Source organism: Nerophis lumbriciformis, linkage group LG06 (genome assembly GCF_033978685.3).
Source record: "Nerophis lumbriciformis linkage group LG06, RoL_Nlum_v2.1, whole genome shotgun sequence".
Classification (NCBI taxonomy): Eukaryota; Metazoa; Chordata; class Actinopteri; order Syngnathiformes; family Syngnathidae; genus Nerophis; species Nerophis lumbriciformis.
This window is the reverse complement of record NC_084553.2, coordinates 27,845,188-27,867,782: the sequence shown is the minus strand read 5'-3', so window position 1 is coordinate 27,867,782 and position 22,595 is coordinate 27,845,188. Positions and strand designations below refer to the sequence as shown.

The following is a 22,595-nucleotide window of genomic DNA, read 5'->3' as shown; positions in this document are numbered from 1 at the left end:
GAACGCAGCACAAGATATTTCCGCTTATTTGAACAAGTGGAAGTTCCGGGTAACCAATCAGGTGTTAGGATCTGCCCAATGACTTTGATGGCTAAGTTTGACGGATGAAATTAATTCATGAAGTGCTGACGCATAGGTCCATTAAAATATTATTTAAATTATTAAATCTTTTATTAATTGATTTGTGAAATAATTAAATCATTAAATAATTAAACCCAATGATTAAAGAAATTATTAAATATAAAAAATTACATTTACATTTATATACATTTGCACATTTAATAACACATGTATATATTACATTCAAATTGTATTTCCATCCATCCATTTTCTACCGCTTATTCCCTTTGGGGTCGCTGGAGCCTATCTCAGCTACAATCGGGCGGAAGGCGGGGTACACCCCGGACAAGTCGCCACCTCATCGCAGGGCCAACACAGATAGACAGACAACATTCACACACTCTGGCCAATTTAGTGTTGCCAATCAACCTATCACCAGGTGCATGTCTTTGGAGGTGGGAGGAAGCCAGAGTACCCGGAGGGAACCCATGCAGTCACGGGGAGAACATGCAAACTCCACACAGAAAGATCCCGAGGCCGGGATTGAACTCACGACTACTCAGGACCTTTGTATTGTAAGGCAGACACACTAACCCCTCTAGCACCGTGCTGCCCCAAATTGTATTTGACACATTTAATCTATTTATTCAATGATGTATTTAGCAATTCTGTCCCATTAGTGCATATGGTACATGAAGCAAATGGTGGTTTCACATATAATGTACTAACTGGTTTTCCGACCCCATACAATAATACTTCACATTTTAGATCGTTCTTTTAGTGTGGCCAGCCTAGGGTACACCTGTGCAGAAATTGTCTAATCAGCATATTGATAAGCCACATGTGAGAGGTGGGTGAAGATGTGCTCACTAACACAGATTTGAAGAGATGTGTGAACAATATTTGAGAGGAATAGCCCTTTAGTGAACATAGAAATGTACTCTTTGAGTTCAGCTCATGCAAAATGGGAGAAAAAACAAAAGTGTTGATATTTTTATTGGGTGTAATTGGCCTGAGAGCCTCATTACGAAAATAAGCATTCACACTGATCGGTAAATAATAATGCCATATAAAGGTTGATGCTAAAGTGAGATAAGACCACCAGAGCACAGTGCTCATTAGCACTATTGGCCTTGTAAAATACACCTGAGCTATTTTGCTGAGAAAAAAGAAAATGAAGCATTATTGTATGGCGGTAATTCTATGATAAAGAATGCTTGTTTTTTTATTCATGCTGGGTTGCTTCTTCTCAGTGCTATAGGCGCCATTACTGTAAACGGCGAGTTAACCCGCAGGCTGTTCACTCGAGGGACATAGTGAGAGGCAAGACAACAAAGCTCAGTAACATGAAATCATACGTAAAGAGAGGGAGACACTCACAGAAGCGTCTTTAATGTTGCCGTCGCCGGCTGACAGCTTGGCTATCCTGTTAATGATGGGGGAAACGTTGGTGGGGCCGTACAGCTGGATTTTAGGAAGGCAGTTCTGGTATGCCTCAACCACTCCTTGGATCTCTGATCAAACACAGAGACACATGCGTAGCTTAGAAAAAACCGGCAATACACTTTCCCACATCCGTCAGCCAACAAGAAGGTGAAAAGTGTGTGGGGGTGGGGGTGGGGAGCTGTCAGATGAAGCCTTTACTGTGTTGTTGTAAAGATTTAAAACGGAACAGAAGTGTGTTTCCATTATGACAAATAAGGGCAGGACCTAGAGACACAAACCAACATACTGAAGGTTTAACTGCTAATCAATGTATGGAGGCAGCTAATTATTGTTGTGGCTTGCCTGGGTCAGTAGAGAGTGTAGACATGAAAACAATACAGTCGTTCATTATTAATTGGTGAATTAATAGAACTGGGCATTGACATGCTGAAACGTGTTGTTCTGCAAAAATCCGGTCAGCTTGACTGTTGTAGCATTCCGTGTTAGCATTCATTTTATTTCCACTTTGCCCGGACAGCTGCTGTTAGCTGATAGTTAATACCATCTTGTTAGCCGGAAGTTGTGTATGTCGCGCTGTTGTTTCACCAATGTGGAGACGCGTTATTGACGAGGCAGGGTTTGAAGAGGAAGTCCATCAAAAAGTTATTCTGCCACAGTTGGTCATTGGAAAAAGCGCCAAGATTAGCCGCTTGTGTTGTTCTAAGCACAGTTCACGCTTAACCCGGTAGTGGAAGTCCCGCTTGGTGAATATCTTAATCGATCGCGGCAACATTATACTTGAAAATAAGATAAATACACTTAATTTCGGCCAAAAACCTGTAGAATATACTTTCTTTTAATGTTTGATTTTTTAAGTTTTAAGTTTAAAAAAAAATCTGTGCTGTAGTGAAGCGGCAATATTTTAAGCGTGACCTGGCGAGGGACGACTACTGTTAGTCAGTCACGTACTAAATAATTCTGCTTTGAAACTGAATTGTCCTTCAAACTTACACAAATAGGCTGCTGAAACATGTAAAATAAGCATATTGGTGGACTAATTGATGGTTAAAATTGATTGTTAATTGTATCTTGAGGCAAAATGGAAAAAATAATACCGTATTTTTCGGAGTATAAGTCGCTCCGGAGTATAAGTCGCACTGGCCGAAAATGCATAATAAAGAAGGAAAAAAACATATATAAGTCGCACTGGAGTATAAGTCGCATTTTTTGGGGAAATTTATTTGATAAAACCCAACACCAAGAATATACATTTGAAAGGCAATTTAAAATAAATAAAGAATAGTGAACAACAGGCTGAATAAGTGTACGTTATATGACGCATAAATAACCAACTGAGAACGTGCCTGGTATGTTAACGTAACATATTATGGTAAGAGTCATTCAAATAACTATAACATATAGAACATGCAATACGTTTACCAAACAATCTGTCACTCCTAATCACTAAATCCGATGAAATCTTATACGTCTAGTCTCTTACGTGAATGAGCTAAATAATATTATTTGATATTTTACGGTAATGGGTAAATAATCTCACACATAAGTCGCTCCTGAGTATAAGTCGCACCCCCGGCCAAACTATGAAAAAAACTGCGACTTATAGTCCGAAAAATACGGTAAATACATTTTATTTGTAAAGCACTTTACGTTTGTCAATCTCAAAGTGCTACACAGTTTAAAAGGATACAAGAGTAGTTAAAAACACACAAAACATCTAAAAAAACGAAATTAGCAGAAGGCTTTTTCTAAAAAGATGAGTCTTAAGGCTCTTTTTAAAAGCAGTTGTAGTCTGTGGGGCCTTCAGGTGCTCAGGGAGGGTGTTCCACAGTCTTAGGGCAGCAGCAAAGAAAACCCTATCGCCCATGGTACAGAGCCTAGTCCTTGGTGTTACGAGGGTTTGCGTGGATGTTGAACGGAGGGTGCGTGAAATGGTCTGGGGGGTGAGGAGCTCCTGGAGGTAAAGGGGGCAGATCTGTGGATGCACTGATGGGTGAGGAGGAAGACCTTATACTCAATTCTGAGTTTTACTTGGAGCCAGTGAAGGGATTTGAGGATGGGGTGCTCGTCTTGGCTGTAAACTGTAAAGGTGATGTAGACTCACCTCAAACACAGCGGTCTATAGAGAGAACATGGACGACTTGTTAATTTAAGAGATTGTCTGGCCATACTCTCTCTGATTGGTCAAAAGCTCCTCACGTGACTACAGGGCACCGTGTTTGGGACCAACTCTGGAACCAAGTTGTCCATACTCTCTCTGTAGACCGCTGTGACCTCAACTAGTTCGTGGTTCAAAGAAGTCAACTATGGGAAGTTGAGCCAGTATTATTTAGCTCAAAATGACAATAGGATGGATTGTTTTGTCTACATAATTGTACTGTCTTATATAGGTTTTATTTCTATATTGTTAAATCGTTCACAAATAATCTTGTTGATTGGTTGAGTGGTTGTTTTTTGGGTTTAGTTTTGGGGGTAGGGGTGGTATTTTTTATTATTATTATTAAGTAAGCATATGATCTTCAATTTTCCCCACAGTCTATCAAATAACTCCGCAGTGCATTTAATCAGGATTTTTTCCAAAGAGTAGCACAGTGATTTTGACAAAACAATGTATTCTTACCTTCACATTCATCATCTTCTGGACTGAAGTTGATAGCAAAGTCATGAGACACCTTTGAAAAAATAAGAAGAACAACAGTAATTTCATATTTCCTTAACAAGACTACAACGTTTTACATCAATTAAAGAAAAAGTTTGGCTAAAATGATTTGCCTTTGGGCAGCTTCCATCCCATCCATCCATTTTCTACCGCTTGTCCCTTCCGGAGTTGCGGGGGGTGCTGGAGCCCATCTCAGCTGCATTCGGGCGGAAGGCGTCGTACACCCTGGACAAGTCGCCACCTCATCACAGGGCCAACACAGATAGACAGACAACATTCACACTCACATTCACACACTAGGGCCTATTTAGTGTTGCAAATCAACCTATCCCCAGGTGCATGTCTTTGGAGGTGGGAGGAAGCCGGAGGGAACCCACGCAGTCACGGGGAGAACATGCAAACTCCACACAGAAAGATCCCGAGCCCGGGACTGAACTCAGGACCTTCGTATTGTGAGGTACATGCACTAACCTCTGTTCCACCATGCTGCCCTGCTAGAACAATTAGCAGTGTGGTGAGGAAATAATCCTTGCGAGAATCTAGTCATTTAGAAGGTTGTATTATGAATATTACTGAACAATTTGCTAGTACAATGTGTTCACTGTGTGTTTAAAATGACAAACATTCTGTTGTGTTAGAGTATATTACAAACTTTGTATTTAGGTTTCACGGCAATTAATGGTAAAATACTGCAAGTTTTAGATTTCCTCAAAATAACCTTTGCATTAGGACTGGCTGCACTTTGGAACTGTAACTAAAGGTTTTACAGCACATATCATCAATAGATGTATATTAAAATATCAGTCACTGAATTTGCTTTGTGTGTGACATTTAACAGCGATTTCTTGCATTTAGCTTTTTACACAGAATGGACCTGCATTAATTCCTATTCTATTAATAATCTACTTGCATCATCCACATGGCAGATTGGCAGTGTTTCATTCAAAGCTGTTTCATTGGCAAATTAACCCTTCCACACTGAGAAACTGTTCTTTTCCTCAAACAAGCAGCCAAACCAAGACAGACAACTACCTCTTCTTCTCCAGCTGGTTTGCTGTATGGTCTTGAATCAATTAAAACATGAATGTAAAATGTGTATACATATGAGAGGAAGACATTATTATAAATCATGCAGATTTATTATCTGCAGTCCTCTCTCACGCACTGCACAGGTGTGACTAATACCATCAGTAATGCACAAGTGTGACAAATGACATCAGTAATGGTCGCTTGTTCGGGTGTTCCACTGCGCTACTTTATTTCACACGAGCTCAATCTGACCGATGCCTAGTGCCATTAAAGTAATTAGTCCCACTTGAGGTTTTTTAAAATGCCGTGTAATCACATAACCCTGTTTTACTTAGAATATATACAGAAAACAGACAATACTACAATATGAAAAAGCTGAATTCAAGCAGAGAGAAAATAATTCTAGGAGCAGAAAATGACTGTTTTAAAGAAAAATCTAGGAATTGTCAATAGGGGTCACATTATGATTGTTTTGCTACATTTAAAACACCTGCTTGTGGTCTACATAACATGTAATGGTGGTTCTTTGGTCAATATTTTGCATAGATTATGTTTTACAGATAATCTTCAAGCCGCCTTCTGACCGTGTCTTCAGGATACGCCGTTTTGTGGGCGGTCCTATTTACGTGCTTCCACTTTGACTGCGTCTTCTCCCCACCAGTCATGTTGTAGTTTTAGCGCTTCCATATGAAGTCTACTGACAGATATAAGTTAGAACTATACACTAAGGATGTATATCATTAGGATTTTATCAATACCGATACCAATATCGATATTCCTTATTGATTCTGGTATTCCTCGGTACTCTTTTTGGTACTATATCTAATTGGTGTAAATAAATGTTAAAAAATGCATTTTTTTATTCGCGCAAGAGGTTGTACACTACAAACATGATGTAACATCTCACAGCAGGGAAGTCTTTTATCCACACCTGCTTTTTTCATTCTTAAACAAGTCAACTTTATTGCAGTGCGAGGTACAATGCAGTTGTTATGTCATCATCTTGTAAAGAGCACACCGATCCAGCACTGTGTTTGTATTCATTACAATTACACTCAGCTGGAAATAATATTTATGTATGGCATGCATGTGCAGAGCACAGACCTTTTACATGATATATCATATCAAATATGTAATATAAATCAATACAATCAATTAACATGTTAGGTGGGTGTGTATTTTGTAACATTAGGAATTGGTGTGAGTTTATGTTGCACGCGGATGTATTTGCGTGGTGAACTGGAGGATATATTGTGTATTGACAGCTACTGATATATATGTGTCTGTGTAGTGTGTACTATATAGGTCAAAAGACCATTACATAGGTAGATGCAGCGCGCTAGTGGCGGTCATGAGTAAAGCACCCTCACTTCAATCTGACACTGACTTTTATTAGTGCGTGTGATTTTGATCAACTTTTGAGGAGGAAATATTGTTGTGTTACAAAATGTTGTGTGGTGTTGCTACCTTATTTGTGATTATTCCAAGCTGGGTATCATCTACCCGTGTCTTTTTTAATAAGTGAAGTAAATGTGACAGCGTGTCACAATTACGACGGTCAGCTAGATAAATTAAAATGCAGATAGCCGTGTCATTTGTTCAGAATCTTAACAGTGAGGGTGATTTTCTCATGACCGTTACTACCGTGCTTAATCTGCCTTTGTAATGGTCTTTTGACCATTTTTTTATTTTTTTATTTTTTTTCTCCTTGCCCTCAGTATGGAGCCCCTCTCTCAGGCTTAGACTGATTTTTTTTTTCTTCTCACGCCCCTACCTCCCCAGCGTTTACCTGTTTGTCAGCCTTTTTGTAAGGGACGCCGGAAATTGGCAGACCCGTCAGTGATCCTGTTCTGTCTCCCTGTAATTTGTAAATTGTCTGCTCTTGAATGGGATTGTGCTGAAAATCTTAATTTCCCCTCGGGGATTATTAAAGTATTTCTAATTCTAATTCTGATTCTGATAACAGTCCTCCGAGACTGACCCAATTAGGAACCAATAAACCCAATTAAAAATTACAGAACAGCAATTAAATGACCATAGAAAGTTGAATTTAAATGTAAGAGCGCTTAAGTGCTACACTGCTCAAGTGCTTGAGTGTTAAGATATACAAGAAGAGAATTGCACATTGCCCGTTACAAAGTGCTAATTCACAAGTTTGTAAAGTGCAGGTGTGAATTACTTTGCACACACTGAAGTGCGTGTGCAGGTATTATTGCACAGGTTAGCATACATAGTTGTGATTATGCATGCACTATTTCACAACTTTTGCATACATAACAAAGTGTATGTAGGCAGGCAGGGTCACAAGACTGGTTCATCACCAGCAACATCCCCACCCAAAAAAAACAACCCCTATATTAAAATACAGTTATCAATTACATGTGATAACACAACACAACCAGTGGATTTTAAGATTGAAGTGAGTGCAGTTTCGATTTTCAAGTAACTACAGGTTTAAATGCGTATTGAAAGAGGTAAGAGGTTGTAAGTCTCACACGGTACTTAGTATCGTGTTCCACACGGCACTTAGTATCGTGTTCCATATCCAGGGCCGGCCCGTGGCATAGGCCGTATAGGCAAATGCTAAGGGCACCGTCCATCTGGGGGCGCCACGCCAGTGCCACAAATGTTGGAGAAATAAAAACAAAAAGTTGGTACTATTATTTCTAAATACAAAAAATAATCCCACGTTAATTAAAATGCAAAGTAAAGCCTATACAATAGAAATATTATTTGTTACAACATTTTTACAGCTTTTTTGTTTACATTGTTATTGCCTTCTGGTTAGCTAATGTTTGCCCTGCAGGTAATAGTCACTTTTCCACCCCTTTATATATTAGGTATAGTTGTAAGCCTAGTTGTTAAAGTGCACATCATTAATGTTAATTAAGCAATATGTATGTAAAAAATATTGTATTTCATATATTCATTTTTTTTTTTTGCATTCATTTATTTATTCATATTTTTTTTTATCTTGTTAACTATCCTGATTGTTAATTTGCTTTCTTTAAGTAAAAAAAAGGTCAAAGACAAAGCTATTCGGTTTCTTGTGAGTATATACACTTCACTGCCGATGTGGGGGGGCGCCACCTAAAATCTTGCCTAGGGCGCCAGATTGGTTAGGGCCGGTTCTGTCCATATCCATATACATATCCATATCCTGATATGAAAAAACTGACTGCCTAAAAGCACTTTTTCGGAATGGTACCAGAAAGTCACCTCTAGATCCTGATCTAGTCGATCAATTTAAGTTTGTCTTTTAGTGAAGGTAGAGCTAATTAATGGAGAATCGTGTACACTAAGGAAGCATCTGCATAATTTATTATATTTTCTCAACTCAGCAATTCATGATTCTTTAAAATGTTACAATGATGGCGTGTGCTGGGTTTTTTGTCTGAGACTTTTAGAGCTTGCTGGTAGGCAATTTCCACTGGCTTTAATGTGGACTTGCATTCCGATGCCCAAGTTGTTATAGTAGGTAGTATGTGGCATGATCATTGTATTTGATATCATTTTGCAGAGTCAAAACTTAAGTTATTTCGAATGTATCTAAAATTCGACCGGTAGTATTTTATTCTATTCACATTTTTATAATGCTTGTTGTTAACAACATCGCTGTACAACTTCAAGCTTGGTTCCATTTACATACACATCAGGAGTTATGTCAGCATTTGCCTTAGAAAAACACCTGCAAACAGTTTTTGACAATTTAAGATGCAGATGAGAATAGTTTGACCAATTTGACACTTTGGGCATAGCAGCTGATCGATCATGTGCTGCTTGGCAATTATTTGTTGTATGCACATACTGTACTTAACAGCAACACAAACCTACATCTGGAAAGCCGGAAAGATTTAGTGTCATGTCTTTCTTTTTTCAGTTTTACATCTTTTTTATTTTATTTTGCAGATTCATACTGTTAGCCCAAATTGAGGGTGGAGGTGTGTGATTATCAAGTGCAATGTCAATGTTGATATCAGTCGGTCATCAGAAAAAAATCAATCAATATTAATCTGATGAAAAAAAAAAAAAAAAAACCTCAATTAACCCATCTGCAGCACAGAATGACTTAAAGGGGAACTTGACTTCGTTCACAATCACACACACGTCTTTTTTTTGTTAGGATTTTAAAAAAGATTTAAAAAACACTTGCAAGATGCGGCTAATGGGAGTCACCGTTGTAGCCTTCAAAGCCCTCTAAAACGACATCAAAACCCTCCATCAATGTTTTATATGCACACTGCAAGTATATATATAATGTAGTAAGAGACACGATCATAACAATATGTAATATGGTCAGTATTTACTGTATTTTGGTCGTTTTATGCACAGCCGGAACTAATTATTTGGCGCATTTATATCCGTTTCCAAACCAGCGCACTTCTGACTTCCTGCAACAAATTTGTTCCTACTCCGGGAATCAAAAGTGAGCGTGTTTTCTAATCATGGCAGACTTGGTAATAGACAACGAAGACGACTACTTTTGGACACATGAGGATTCACAACCTTGTCTTTTTGAAACTAAATATACGGAGGATGAACTGCTGCTTCGAGAAGCAAGTACGAAGAAGAGGCTGAAACGTTGGAGCAGACGGAAGCCAAAAGAGTGCAACATGGTCACTCTGCAAATCTGGAACTTTGAGCCAACCTATGCCAAATTAATGGATTGTTTACCATAATCAACTGGACACATCCCCGGCAAGCTGGACCAAACGGACAACTGTCCATTGAGTAAGTCACTATACTATTGATCATGATACATGCAGCACATCATCGTACATGCGCTGTTGAGCTAAACAAAACATTAAATGTGGGCTAATACTTCAGAGATACTGTAATCTGATGTGTTACTACGCTAGAAAAAGAGTTCCTCAGTGTTCTCTGTTACAATAACAATGTCACCACAGCTTGGTTAATATACATGTTAATGAAGTATTGTTGACGTTTTTTTAATGCATGCATGTATAAAGTGATTTAGAGGTAGAATGGATTGCTCCTATTAGCTGCCTTACCAGGCACCAAGAAAGAGCCGATTTCTATATGAAACTAAACTTGTGTCTACATGTCTCTCATAATGGTTGTGAAGGATTGGCAAAATTCCAAAAAGTGCAGTTCCCCTTTAAAGTCCCTGAATAGTCTCTGGCAATGCATTTTGGGCAGTTTGTCCACGTAGTGTTACCATTGCACATGTTTTGTTAACATGAACATGACGTTAAAGTGTTAAATAAACATGTTAAGTACATATACAGTATATTCCCTTCTTTCTTGAGTTTGAGTTTTAAAATAAAGTAGATCTAATGGTGATTAGCAACCCTGTGATTGATCAGATTAAAAGATGTAATACTTTGCCAGCACTAAAAATAATCCCGTTATGAATGACATCTTAAAAAGTATGTATTTATATGTTTTTCATGAACACCTTTTAATACAACATATTTTGCTACTTCTGTATGTCCCTTCCAACATGATAAACACAGGAAGTGAGCCTTTGAAAACGAGTGGGATTAAATATGTTTTTTTAGGACACGCTAAATAATGCGAATGGAAACAGCTGACGTTTCCAATTGTAACCGGTTCAATAAACCTTTGCTATTACATTCCGACTTTAACTTATCCTTACGAGTATACTTATTTGTTAGACTTGTATAACGTGTGTATATACTTGTTATTGTACTCGCCCCACAAATCTAATTGGAGTTTGTGTGAATTATGCATACAATGTGTAATAGTTTCACAGCTTAGTTTTTTTTTTTTAATTAGTTATGGTGAAAACATTACTTACATATCTGAGTGTAAATGCTAACCAAGCTGTGTTTCAAAATGTCCAATCCTTTAAAAATGGGTTGTCCCTACAAGTGACAATTGGGTCCTCGTATCTAATAAAAAATGTGCGTGAGTCTGCCCAGACATCTCCCTCTCTCTCTTTAAGTCGTACTACTCCCCAGAAGTAGCGCCGTCATTAAAGGCCTGCAGTTGTCAGTCCAATTTGCTTAAACAAATATAATCTTGAATGGAATGTAAATTCAGCATCACTACCGCAGGGCCCATTATTACCACAACCCAATACAGTATTTTCTCAGGACCACTTGATATTTCAAGGTAAGGATCCAATGATTAAAAAATCGACAAGATAATTAGTTTTAAGTGTGATCTCATAAATGTTTTTCTTAATGGAAATCAAAATGTGCACTTCCTGGCTATTTGAAAGTGCACCAGAATTGAGCTTGCATAATTCTGCGTGATGTGAAGGTCAATGAAATACAGAAAGACAAAGAACACAACTCACCTCGTAATTTGGAGGGATTCTGGCACCAAACCCCAAAGCTGAAAATCTTTTATCACTGCAAACAATATAGAAAAGTCATCACTCACGTATACAGTACACTATTAATGTATAGTGAGTACAGTGTGCAAGCTTTAGACAGTCATCTCAAACATGTTCTTGCTTTATCCATCTGTTCCATTTCCAAGGTCAAACCTCCCGCTTGTTTGCATTTCATGAATGTTAAAAGCCTGAATTACAATTTGAACTTTCTCCCACGGTCCCCGCAGGCAGCAGCTGTGCTTCTTTTGTGAAAGAGCAGCTCTCAAGTATTTATCCTCTCCACTTTCCCTGGTGTGTTTAGATGATCTGCTATTAATGTAACACAGGGCGCCTATTATCAGGCGAGGAGGGACAGTATAACAGTGGCAAGATGAAGACTTTTGGTCAACACACAAGTTAAGAGATGAACTTTGAGTTCACCTGATACAAAATATTGCATCATCTTCTGAAGTGATGCATGTCATGCCAACTGTTAGGGAAATAATTTCCCTCCTTTTTGGCAGAATAGGAATGCCTTTAAGGGGAACTGCACTTTCTTGAAAATGTTGCCTATCGTTCACAATCATTATGAAAGACATGATGACGGACGGATTTGAATTTTTTATGCATTCTAAATTCTAAATATTCAATAAATGTTAAAGTCTGCTTACAGTGGAGCCAATGCGAGCTCCATTATTCCGCCCTTAAAATCTGATAAATAACCATTCAAAAAGCACCAACAACATTCAATTTACATTTCCTGACTTGAATATTAACCAAGCATTATTGATATTGTTATTATAAGCAGTAAAGCAGTGGTCATCAACCACCGAGCCGCGGCCCGGTACCGGTCCATGGATCGATTGGTACCGCGGCGCACAAGAGTTTAAAAATAATAATAAAAAATTCTTAAAAAAAATAAATAAATAAATAAATTAAATCAACATAAAAAACACAAGATACACTTACAATTAGTGCACCAACCCAAAAAACCTCCCTCCCCCATTTACACTCATTCACACTCATTCGCACAAAAGGGTTGTGTCTTTCTGTTATTAATATTTCTGGTTCCTACATTATACATCAATATAGATCAATACAGTCTGCAGAGATTCAGTCCGTAAGCACACGATTGTATTTTTTTATGTGGGACACATTTTTCAAGCGTTGACCGGTCCGCAGTTACAAAAAGGTTGGGGACCACTGCGCTTAAGCAGACAAACTATTTATAACAGCGCCGTGATCACAAGCTTGTGTCCCTATGTTTACATCATCGAGTGGTCTGCTGCTTCCTCGCCTCCTTGTTCCCTTTAAGTTTATTCTAGGTCATAAATCATGCTTCTCACCTGAAAGGTAAATGGATGAGAATATACCCCGACAAGTTGGGACACTTTGACAGCCATTTCAGGACCTGGAACTGGTGAGGACGACACCAACGCAATTGCACATGTTTTGTTAGGGGCTTTATAGGCAGAATTGAACTGCTCACACAGGCTCCATTGCAAGCGGACTTTTGATTGCATTTGTTTAATATTCATAGTGCAGTTCCCCTTTAATAAATGGCCTTTATTCTACCACAAGGAGATAAACACAATGAAGACACCCTGTGTTAATTATGCACGCTCACATACATATATCATTATTAATGATGTCATGAGGTACAGACCTGTAAAGAAAGCCATGGAGAAGAATGTGTGTGCTCTAAGCACACACGCTAAGTTAAGTTTCAGTTTCATGTTGAAGGGTGGCAACTCGGGAAGACAAAAAAGCCTGGGAAGATTGGCAGCCATTAGAGAGACTGCTTAAACCTCTTAATAGCTTGTTCGCTCTCCCTCCAGGTCTGGTATCTCTGTTGTTTATAGTTACTCCTATATTTTGTAGAATAAATTGTTAAACTTATTTTCTAGTCACCTCTCATCATTTTAAACAGCCTTAGAATTAAAGAATCTGGGATGACTCTGTCTTTCTAAAAGGGAGAATTTTAATAATTGGTGCCGTGACCCGGATTCTTTGGCTGTCTTGCGGCGAATGTTTGGATCCACCACCCCATAGCTCACCAGAGGACGTCCAAAAATTTAGGTAAAAACTTTGTTTACTTTTTTGAGCGATTGGTACATTTCGATTTATGGTCAAGCTGTCGGATGGTGTCATCAGACACAGGAGTTCAGCTAAGTATTACTGAATGCGTGGAAAAAATATAAAGAAACAACAGTTATACACCCAACACACACAAAGCTAGGGAAATTGATTAAGTGTCCAACTTAGGTGAAATACCGATTGACTTCAGTTCTAGTCACTTCTCATCATTTTAGACAACCAAACAAGTCCATGTCAGAAAACCAACAAATTTAGCTGAACTGCACCAATTTTGTCAAGAAGAGTGGTCAAAAATTCAACCAGAAGCTTGCCAGAAGCTTGTGGATGGCTACCAAAAGCACCTTTTTGCAGTGATACGTGCCAAGGGACATGTAACCAAATATTAACATTGCTGTATGTATACTTTTGACCGAGCAGATTTGGCACATTTTCAGGAGATCTATAATACATTTATAAAAGAACCAAACTTCATGAATGTTTTTTGTGACAAACAAGTATGTGCTCCAATAATAATAATAATGATAATACATTTTATTTATAAGGCGCCTTTCTGGGCACTAAAGGACACCGTACAAAGTCAAAACAATAAAGTCAAATTGGATAAAAACAAAAACAACAACAACAACAAAGATAGAGAAGATAAGATGATTACAATGAATAAGCAGTCAGGAATAGGTGTGTTTTGAGTCTTGATTTGAAGAGAGATATTGAGTCTAAGTTACGAAGGTCTGGTGGTAAAGAGTTCCAAAGATGTGGGGCAGAGCGGCTGAAAGCTCGGGCACCCATAGTGGACAGTTTAAATAAGGGGACAGTGAGATGGATGGATGAAGAGGATCTTAGGGAACGTGAGGGCGTGGCGACATGGAGCAGGTCAGAGAGATATGACGGAGAGAGGTTATGGATAGCTTTGAAAGTGAGGAGAATTATTTTAAAGTGGATACGATGTTTGATGGGTAGCCAGTGGAGTTGCTGCAGAACAGGGGTGATGTGCTGGATTGAAGGGGTTCTGGTGATTATCACAATCACTCTATCACAAAAAAATAAGAGTTGTAGAAATTATTGGAAACTCAAGACAGCCATGACATTATGTTCTTTAGTGTGTGTAAACTTTTGACCACGACTGTATATGTAATATTTAGATATAAACATTGTTGGTCACATCATTGCTATTGTAGATGTACAATCATTTTGCCATCTGTACAATATACGATCAATAAAGCCACATTTTTACAAACAAACAATAATTTCAGCCCCATGTATCATTTTGTTATACGGGCCCTATCCTACATTTGCAACTTTTTGGACATATGTATACAGTAGTACCTCAACTTAAGAGTGCCCCAATTTAAGAGTGTTATGGCTTATTTTTGTGCTTTAAAATGCAAGCAAAAATGTTAGTTACAAGCATTCCAGCCATTAGTTAGCAAAACAAATACTACAGGAAACTCTGTAAGATCCACCCAAAACAGATAGCTTATAGCTAGAGATGGACATAACTTTGTTTTCCAAGCATTGGAAGGAATAAAGTCAGTGGGAAGGACAGTGCTGAGAAGAAGAAGAGGATGATATTCATTGAATTATAGAAAGAAATCACCAAAAACCGGCATTACACAAGTGATCTACAAAAAAGGTTGACACAGCTCTGGCCAGTGTAAGGTACGTAAAAAAATACCATACAGCCACTGCTTGCCGCAGAAGCTAACAACACCAACAAGCAACCATGAGCACGACAAAAAGTTGTCAACAGAGCAATACACCGTTACCAGAGGTGGAACCGGACTTAAAAGCATTAGTAGGAAATCTACAAAGCGATATCAACAATATCCAGGAACAGATTATCAAAGGTGTAAAAAACAATGTTTCGCGTCTCCAAGAACAAATGATCAGAGACAGAAAATAATCTCGTAATGATATGATGGAATTCAGAAAGTTCAGAGAAGAAATGAAGATTCTCAGTGAAGACAACACAGCATTAACAAGGGAGGTGGAGAACCTGAAAAAAGAGAATGCAACATTGCGTCAACAGTCGAATGCCAAGCATCAAGAGAACAGCCATTGGGACAACAACAGTCTTGTGGAGAACATTATAATGGAGATAACAGCAGTGCGCCAACAGTTGCATGCCATGCAACAAGATAACACTGAATTGAAGAACTTCAGGGAGGAGATGGCTGCATTGAGACAACAGCTCAATGTCAGTCAACAAAATATCACCAATCTGGGGAATAGCAGTGTTTTGGAAAACATTAAAGAGGAAGTTGATAGGTTAACACGACAGAATGACATCATCATAGCAGTTGACAACAACGACATGGACGCTGCTTCAACAGAGCAACAAGTGGTCAACTTTCTGCAATCAGAGGGAATTGACGTGGATATTAACACTATTGATGCTTCCATATCACTAAATAGAAGAGGCAACGACACCACGTTAAGCTCGCCAACAGGAAATCCAAAATGACATTGCTGACACAGAGAAAAAAGCTGAAGGGTACAAACGTGTACATGAACAAAGACTAAACGCAACGCTGAAACAGGGGAAAATTCAGGAAACTCGGAGCGCCAACTGTAAAATATACTTTAAACTTGAATGGGGGTCCAGAAGCAAGAGTCCTTGTTGTCAAAGACATCAATAACCTGGAGGAATATCAGAACTACCAGCAACCACAAAAACAACAACAACAACAATAACAATATTGGAGTCTGACGGAAAACAAATTTCGACTACAAAATTACAACGTTTTAAGGGATTACCGAACAAAAAGATCTGTACTCAGGTGCACATTCATCTACACTTACAGACATTCATAGAGCAACACAAAAGATTGCTGAACAGGAATATATGGAACTGAAGACCTTAAACAGCATACATCATAGTAGTCCGGAATTAAAATTAAATAAGGATATAGATCTAGATACAAATTTTATCTTTCATACCAGGAATAATTGTTTTTATTATACAGACGAACAATAAAATAGAAACATTAAAATTGACAACAAACTGTCGATTATTCATTTAAACAGCAGAAGTTTGTATGCAAAATACAAAAATGTGAAGCATTTTTGGAACAATTCAACAAACCCTTCAATGTTATCGCTATCTCAGAAACATGGATAGATGCTAAAAAAGGAGTGGATTTTGACCTGGAAGAATATGAACTAAATTAAATCAACAGAACCAACAAGAACGGAGGGGGAGTAGCTGTGTATGTGATATAGAACTTAAACAACAGAGTGGTAAAAAAAAATATGTCATTAGCTATTGATAATATCTTAGAATGTCTAACCATTGAAATATGTCATGAAAAAAGCAAAAACGTACCAGTCAGTTGTAGACATAGATCATCTAAGTCAAACATTGATACATTTGAGAACTGGATTAAGGCAACTTTTACTGTTGATTTTAGGATATAAACTCAGACTACACATTGTGTCAATAAAGTCATCTATGGACTTTTGTTTGTTAGGGTTCAAGAGGTCAATGTTGAAGTCTCCACAAAAATCAACATGGCCAAGCAGAATCTCAGGACACAACGCCACAACGTATTGATAATATTTGTACTAATGATTTTCATAATAATACCACAAGTGGTTTGCTAATATTAGTCACTGGATCGGTTCGCAGCCGAATGTGAAGCGACTGGGATGAGAATCAGCACCTCCAAGTCCGAGTCCATGGTTCTCGCCCGGAAAAGGGTGGAGTGCCATCTCCGGGTTGGGGAGGAGATCTTGCCCCTAGTGAAAGAGTTCAAGTACCTCGAAGTGTTGTTCACGAGTGAGGGAAGAGTGGATCGTGAGATCGACAGGCGGATCGGTGTGGCGTCTTCAGTAATGCGGACGCTGTATCGATCCGTTGTGGTGAAGAAGGAGCTGAGCCGGAGGGCAAATCTCTCAATTTATCGGTCGATCTACCTTCCCATCCTCACCTATGGTCATGAGCTTTGGGTTATGACCGAAAGGACAAGATCACTGGTACAAGCGGCCGAAATGAGTTTCCTCTGCCGGGTGGCGGGGCTCTCCCTTAGAGATAGGGTGAGAAGCTCTGTCATCCGGGAGGAGCTCAAAATAAAGCCGCTGCTATTCCACATCGAGAGGAGCCAGATGAGGTGGTTCGGGCATCTGGTCAGGATGCCACCCAAACGCCTCCCTAGGGAGGTGTTTCGGGCACGTCCGACCAGTAGGAGGCCACGGGGAAGACCCAGGACACGTTGGGAAGACTATTTCTCCCGGCTGGCCTGGGAACGCCTCGGGATCCCCCGGGAGAAGCTGGACGAAGTGGCTGGGGAGAGGGAAGTCTGGGCTTCCCTGCTTAGGCTGCTGCCTAAGCTGCTGCTTATCCGACCCGACCTCGGATAAGCGGAAGAAGATGGATGGATGGATGGATGGATGGATGGATGGTTTGCTAATACCCGACATCAGTGATCATCTGCCAGTTTTCATAATATATGATGGAAATTACAAGAAGAGGAACATTTCTGACAAAAAACATTTGGAAGAATATGCAAAGAACAAAGTATGACAGCTTTCAAGAATGATCTGAGAGATCAACATTGGGACAATGTATACAGTGAAAATTATGACAAATATTGTTCATTGAAACAACTTATTATGAACCAAAAGGAAAACAACTTTGTAAGAAGCAAAATAAAAACAATCAACCATGGATGCAACAAGAAGAATACTATATTGAACATTTATAACACAAAGATCTACAGAGACAGAAAACAAGTCAAAACGTAGAAGAAAAAGATAACTATGAACACGTAAGAAAGAGTATTACAGTAAATTATTGGACCGGAACAAAAAAATATGAGAGCAACATTATTAAAATGGTGCTAAGAAGGATTGTCCTATATAGTTCTCAGAGGGAAATGTAAAAAATGACAAAATGAACGAAGTAGTTGAAAGCTTCAATAAGTACTTGGTGAACACTGGACCAAATCTGGAGGAAAAGTGTAAGGAACTGCTGTCAGTCTTGAACCCCAAGATGCAGAGATGGCAGGCATAGCGCAAGAAAACATGACTTTAATGTCAAAAAACAAATAGTGCAACTGGTAAGTGCAGATGCAGGGAAAACAGGAACCAGGAAACAGGCAACAGGTTACAGGAAACAGACAACAGGATACAGGATGCAATTATCGAGCCCTGACTGGAGGGCGAGGCAGGCATAAATAGTAGCCTGATTACCAACTGCAACCAGGTGTGCCAGGCTGCCAATCAGGGACAGATGAGGGAAACGAGCGCTCAGGGAGACATGCAGGAAAATGGAATCAAAATAAGAGCGCTGACAGGAAATAAACACAAACAGAGGAAACCCCAAACATAACCAAACTGTCAGTAATAAGCCTGACAAAAAGATTCCAGATCCTGAGTCAGTTGAGGACTTGAATGACACCATAGACAGAAATCTCCACTTGATGTTCCTCAAAGGTGTGACAAAACAGGAAATAATCAATATTGTGAAAAAATGTAAATCCAAGACCTCAACTGATTGTAACATAATTGATATGTAAACGATAATAAGGTTATTGAATAGATTTCAGGACCTTTAACATTTATCAGCAACCTATCATTACAAAAAAGCAAATTCCCAGATAAAATGAAAATAGCAAAAGTAGTACCAATGTATAAGACTTTCAACAAAGACCAGTTTTTAGAACCTTTATTTAACCAGATAAGAAACAAGACCAGTTTACAAACTACATACTGTACATGTTTCTCTACTTCCACAATTTTCAAAAATTATTGAACAATTGTTTAACAACAGATTGGACACATTCATAAATAAAAATGAAACACTTACAGACAATCAATACGGATACAGAGCCAACATTTCAACATCATGGCATTAATCGCAATAACGGAAGCGATAACCAATGCAATAGATAGCAAAAAATGTGTTTATGGATTTTACTAAAGCATTTGACACAATTAATCATAATATTTTAATTAAAATTAGAAAGGTATGGAATCAGAGGGCTGGTCTTGAACTGGATAATAAGCTACTTATCTAAAAGGAAGCAATACGTGAAGATAGGCGAACACATGTCTATAGAGCTGAAAATATCTTGTGGCGTACATCAGGGATCAATACTTGGACCAAAATTGTTCAATCTTTATATAAACGACATGTGTAAAGTTATAAGGGACTTAAAATTAGTATGATTTGCAGATGATACAACTGTGTTTTGTTCAGGGGAGAACACACAGAAGCTAATACAAATAACAGAAGAACTGGACAAATTGAAAAGATGGTTTGACAAAAAAAGACTATCTTTGAATCTCAGTAAAACTAAAATAATGCTATTCGGTAACAGTAGAAGGGAAAGTCAAACACAAATACAAATAGATAGAGTAGATATTAAAAGGGTAAAAAACAAAAAAATTTAGATGTAATAATAGATGATAAAATGTACTGGAAATCTCATAAAGTAGCAAGAAACACGTCAATAATGAATAAAGCAAAATATGTTCTGGACCAAAAATCACTCCATATTCTCTACTCTTCGATAGTGTTATCATATCTGAGTTATTGTGTAGAAATATGGGGTAACAACTACAAATGTAGGCTTCATTCACTCACGGTCTTAGGGCATTCAATTGATCGCAACTGGACAGTTTAGTTTGTCATGGAAGACATTTCGCCTCTCGTCCGAGTAGGCTTCTTCAGTTTGTGCTCATAGACTTAGATTGGTCAGATCTAGTCTGGTCGCTGCTGCCAAGAACCCAAATATTTATACTCCAAAACCATGAGGGTGTGCCTGGGCAAGGATGGTTTCGCCCTATTGTAGTGAGAAAAACAACTGTTTTAATTCAAACAAGCAATCCTACTGTCAAAGCCAACGACAGTCGTTGAAGTGTAATTTCCCCTCGTTAGCACTGAGGTATTGTGTGGCAGAACGATCGCTGTGGATCGACTACTACCAGTCCAAAATAGTCGGAATCCCCACGTAAACATTCCATTCAGATGTAAATAAATGGCACAAATGGCATACTGGTCACCTTCTGTGACCAGAATGTTTTTAACTGCTGGTATTTGTTGGAGGTTAAATAACAGTCTTTTGGTAATGGTTGAAAGGACAGTGTTGTATGTGGGAGATAGGTGGTGTCACTCTGTTCAGGGATGGTTTTTCAACCTTGACATGAGATGGCTTCCCTCACTCCTCTTTCGCATCATTCGTCCTCCCTGTCCAGAATCTGTACATTTTTGTTCTCAAAGGAGTGCTGTTTCTCCCTGAGGTGCAGGGAGACTGCCGAGTCTTGGCCTGAAAAGTTTGCCCATCTATGTTGTGCCATGCGTCGGCTTAGTGGTTGTTTTTTTCCCCCCAATATAACATTGATTGATTGATTGATATGAATCAGTGCATTCACCATTACACTGGATAGCATACACCAGAGGGTTTTTGTGGGTGTGGGGTGTCCGGTCTTTAGGATACACTAGTCTCTGTCTCAGAGTGTTGCCTGGTTTGAGGTGTACTGGGATGTTGTGTTGGTTAAAAAATCTTCTGAGTTTCTCAGATAGACCTGTTACATATGGAATGACAATATTTCACCAGTTCAGTTAATGTACAGGTCGGTAGTCTTTCCTGCTAGGCATTGGTGCATGTCGCACCTCCTCGGGTGCCCACGGGTCAGCTGCAGGATCATCAGCTAGGAACCACCATTCCTCAACGTTTCGCTCCTTTAATCACTAGAACGTCTCCTGGTGGCGGAGCAGTGAAAGAGACGTCTCCCTGTCACCCCCTGCAGCTGAAAGATGTTACCCCCTGCAGCTGCTGTCGGGGTTAGTTGTTTTTTCCCCAGCTCCTGTCCATCCTCCTCAGCCAGAGCCAAAAGCTGCCTTTCTCTGCCTCCTCTGCCAAATCTTTTTTGGCTTTCCTCAGCTTCCCTCCAGCCACTCATGCGTCTCTTAAAAGGCATGTGGCTGACAGCCCCACGTAGCTTCGGCAGCCAACCTCCACTGGGTAGATAGTAGTCTTGCAGCCAGCCTACCGGCACTCTGCAGCCAGCTCTGTATACTTGGCCTTCTTGCGCTCAAAGGCCGCTTCAATCCCCTTTTCTGTCAGCTCAATGAGGTGCACCACTCTTGCCTTGCTGGACCACACCAAAGACGTAGAGATGTAGCTGTGATCTCCGTGGGGAACCGGAGCTGCTTGTTGAGATCAACCCTCATGTCCTACTCCTGACCGGGGGAGAAGGGCCTCGATGTCTCTCTTGGCCTAGTGTGTCTTTGTCCACCCCCTTCCATGACAAAGCTGGTGTGGTTCTCTGCAGGTTCTTTGCTGCCCAGTCGACACCCCTCCAGCACCTCAGCCAGTTTCCCCAGGACCTGGTCGTGACGCCATCTATAGCGTCCCTGGGAGAGTGCGATCTTGCAGGCTGACAAGATATGTTGGAGGCTTGCGTTGGGAGCATTGCAGAGTGCACAGTTGTTTTCCTCATTCCCGAACCATTGATGAAGGTTAGGAGGACAGGGAAGTGTATCGTAAGTAGCACGTATGAGGAAACTGATCCTTGTATGTGGGATCTTCCAAAGGTCAGACCAATTGATCTTGCGGTTGACAACTGCCTCCCAGGTTGTCTAGCTTCCTGCGATACAGCCTTGATCTTGTAGCGCTCTTCCTCTATTCTCGACACCTCTGCCACCACCATCTCCTTCCTCTCCTTGCGGCTAGCCTTGGACCAGAAAGGCGGCACTTCTCCCCATTATAGCCCTGCTCTTCCTGCCTGGACTCTGCCCATGATCTCTCGATGTTGCAGCCTGCTGACGGCTTGGTCAACCTCAGCTTGGGCATTCCATCTTCGGCCAGTGGGAACCTTGGTGTTGGCGTTCCTCACTGACTGGTCAGTGGACTCCCTTAGCTCGAGTACCAGCCTGGACTTCTCCTGCATATAACCCAGCCTGATGGGCTGCAATGGAAGATGTAGTGCATTCTTCCCAAAGAAGCCCGTTTCAGAAAGGCACCGTGGCTGTCCCAGCCACTTTTTGATGATTGCTTTGGC

General features: G+C 39.7%; 1 protein-coding gene across 2 annotated transcripts in view; it reads right to left on the bottom strand.

Moving 5' to 3' along the window:
• Positions 1 to 22,595, bottom strand: part of cpne7 (copine VII) — a 112,751-nt gene that overhangs the window by 6,863 nt on the left and 83,293 nt on the right. For both annotated transcript variants that reach the window (XM_061964028.1, XM_061964029.1), the window contains 3 exons: positions 11,478 to 11,532; positions 4,124 to 4,175; positions 1,441 to 1,574 (listed from right to left, as the gene is read on the bottom strand). In XM_061964028.1, the coding sequence (XP_061820012.1) occupies positions 1,441 to 1,574; positions 4,124 to 4,175; positions 11,478 to 11,532 (241 nt within the window). The remainder of the gene's footprint in view (positions 1 to 1,440; positions 1,575 to 4,123; positions 4,176 to 11,477; positions 11,533 to 22,595) is intronic.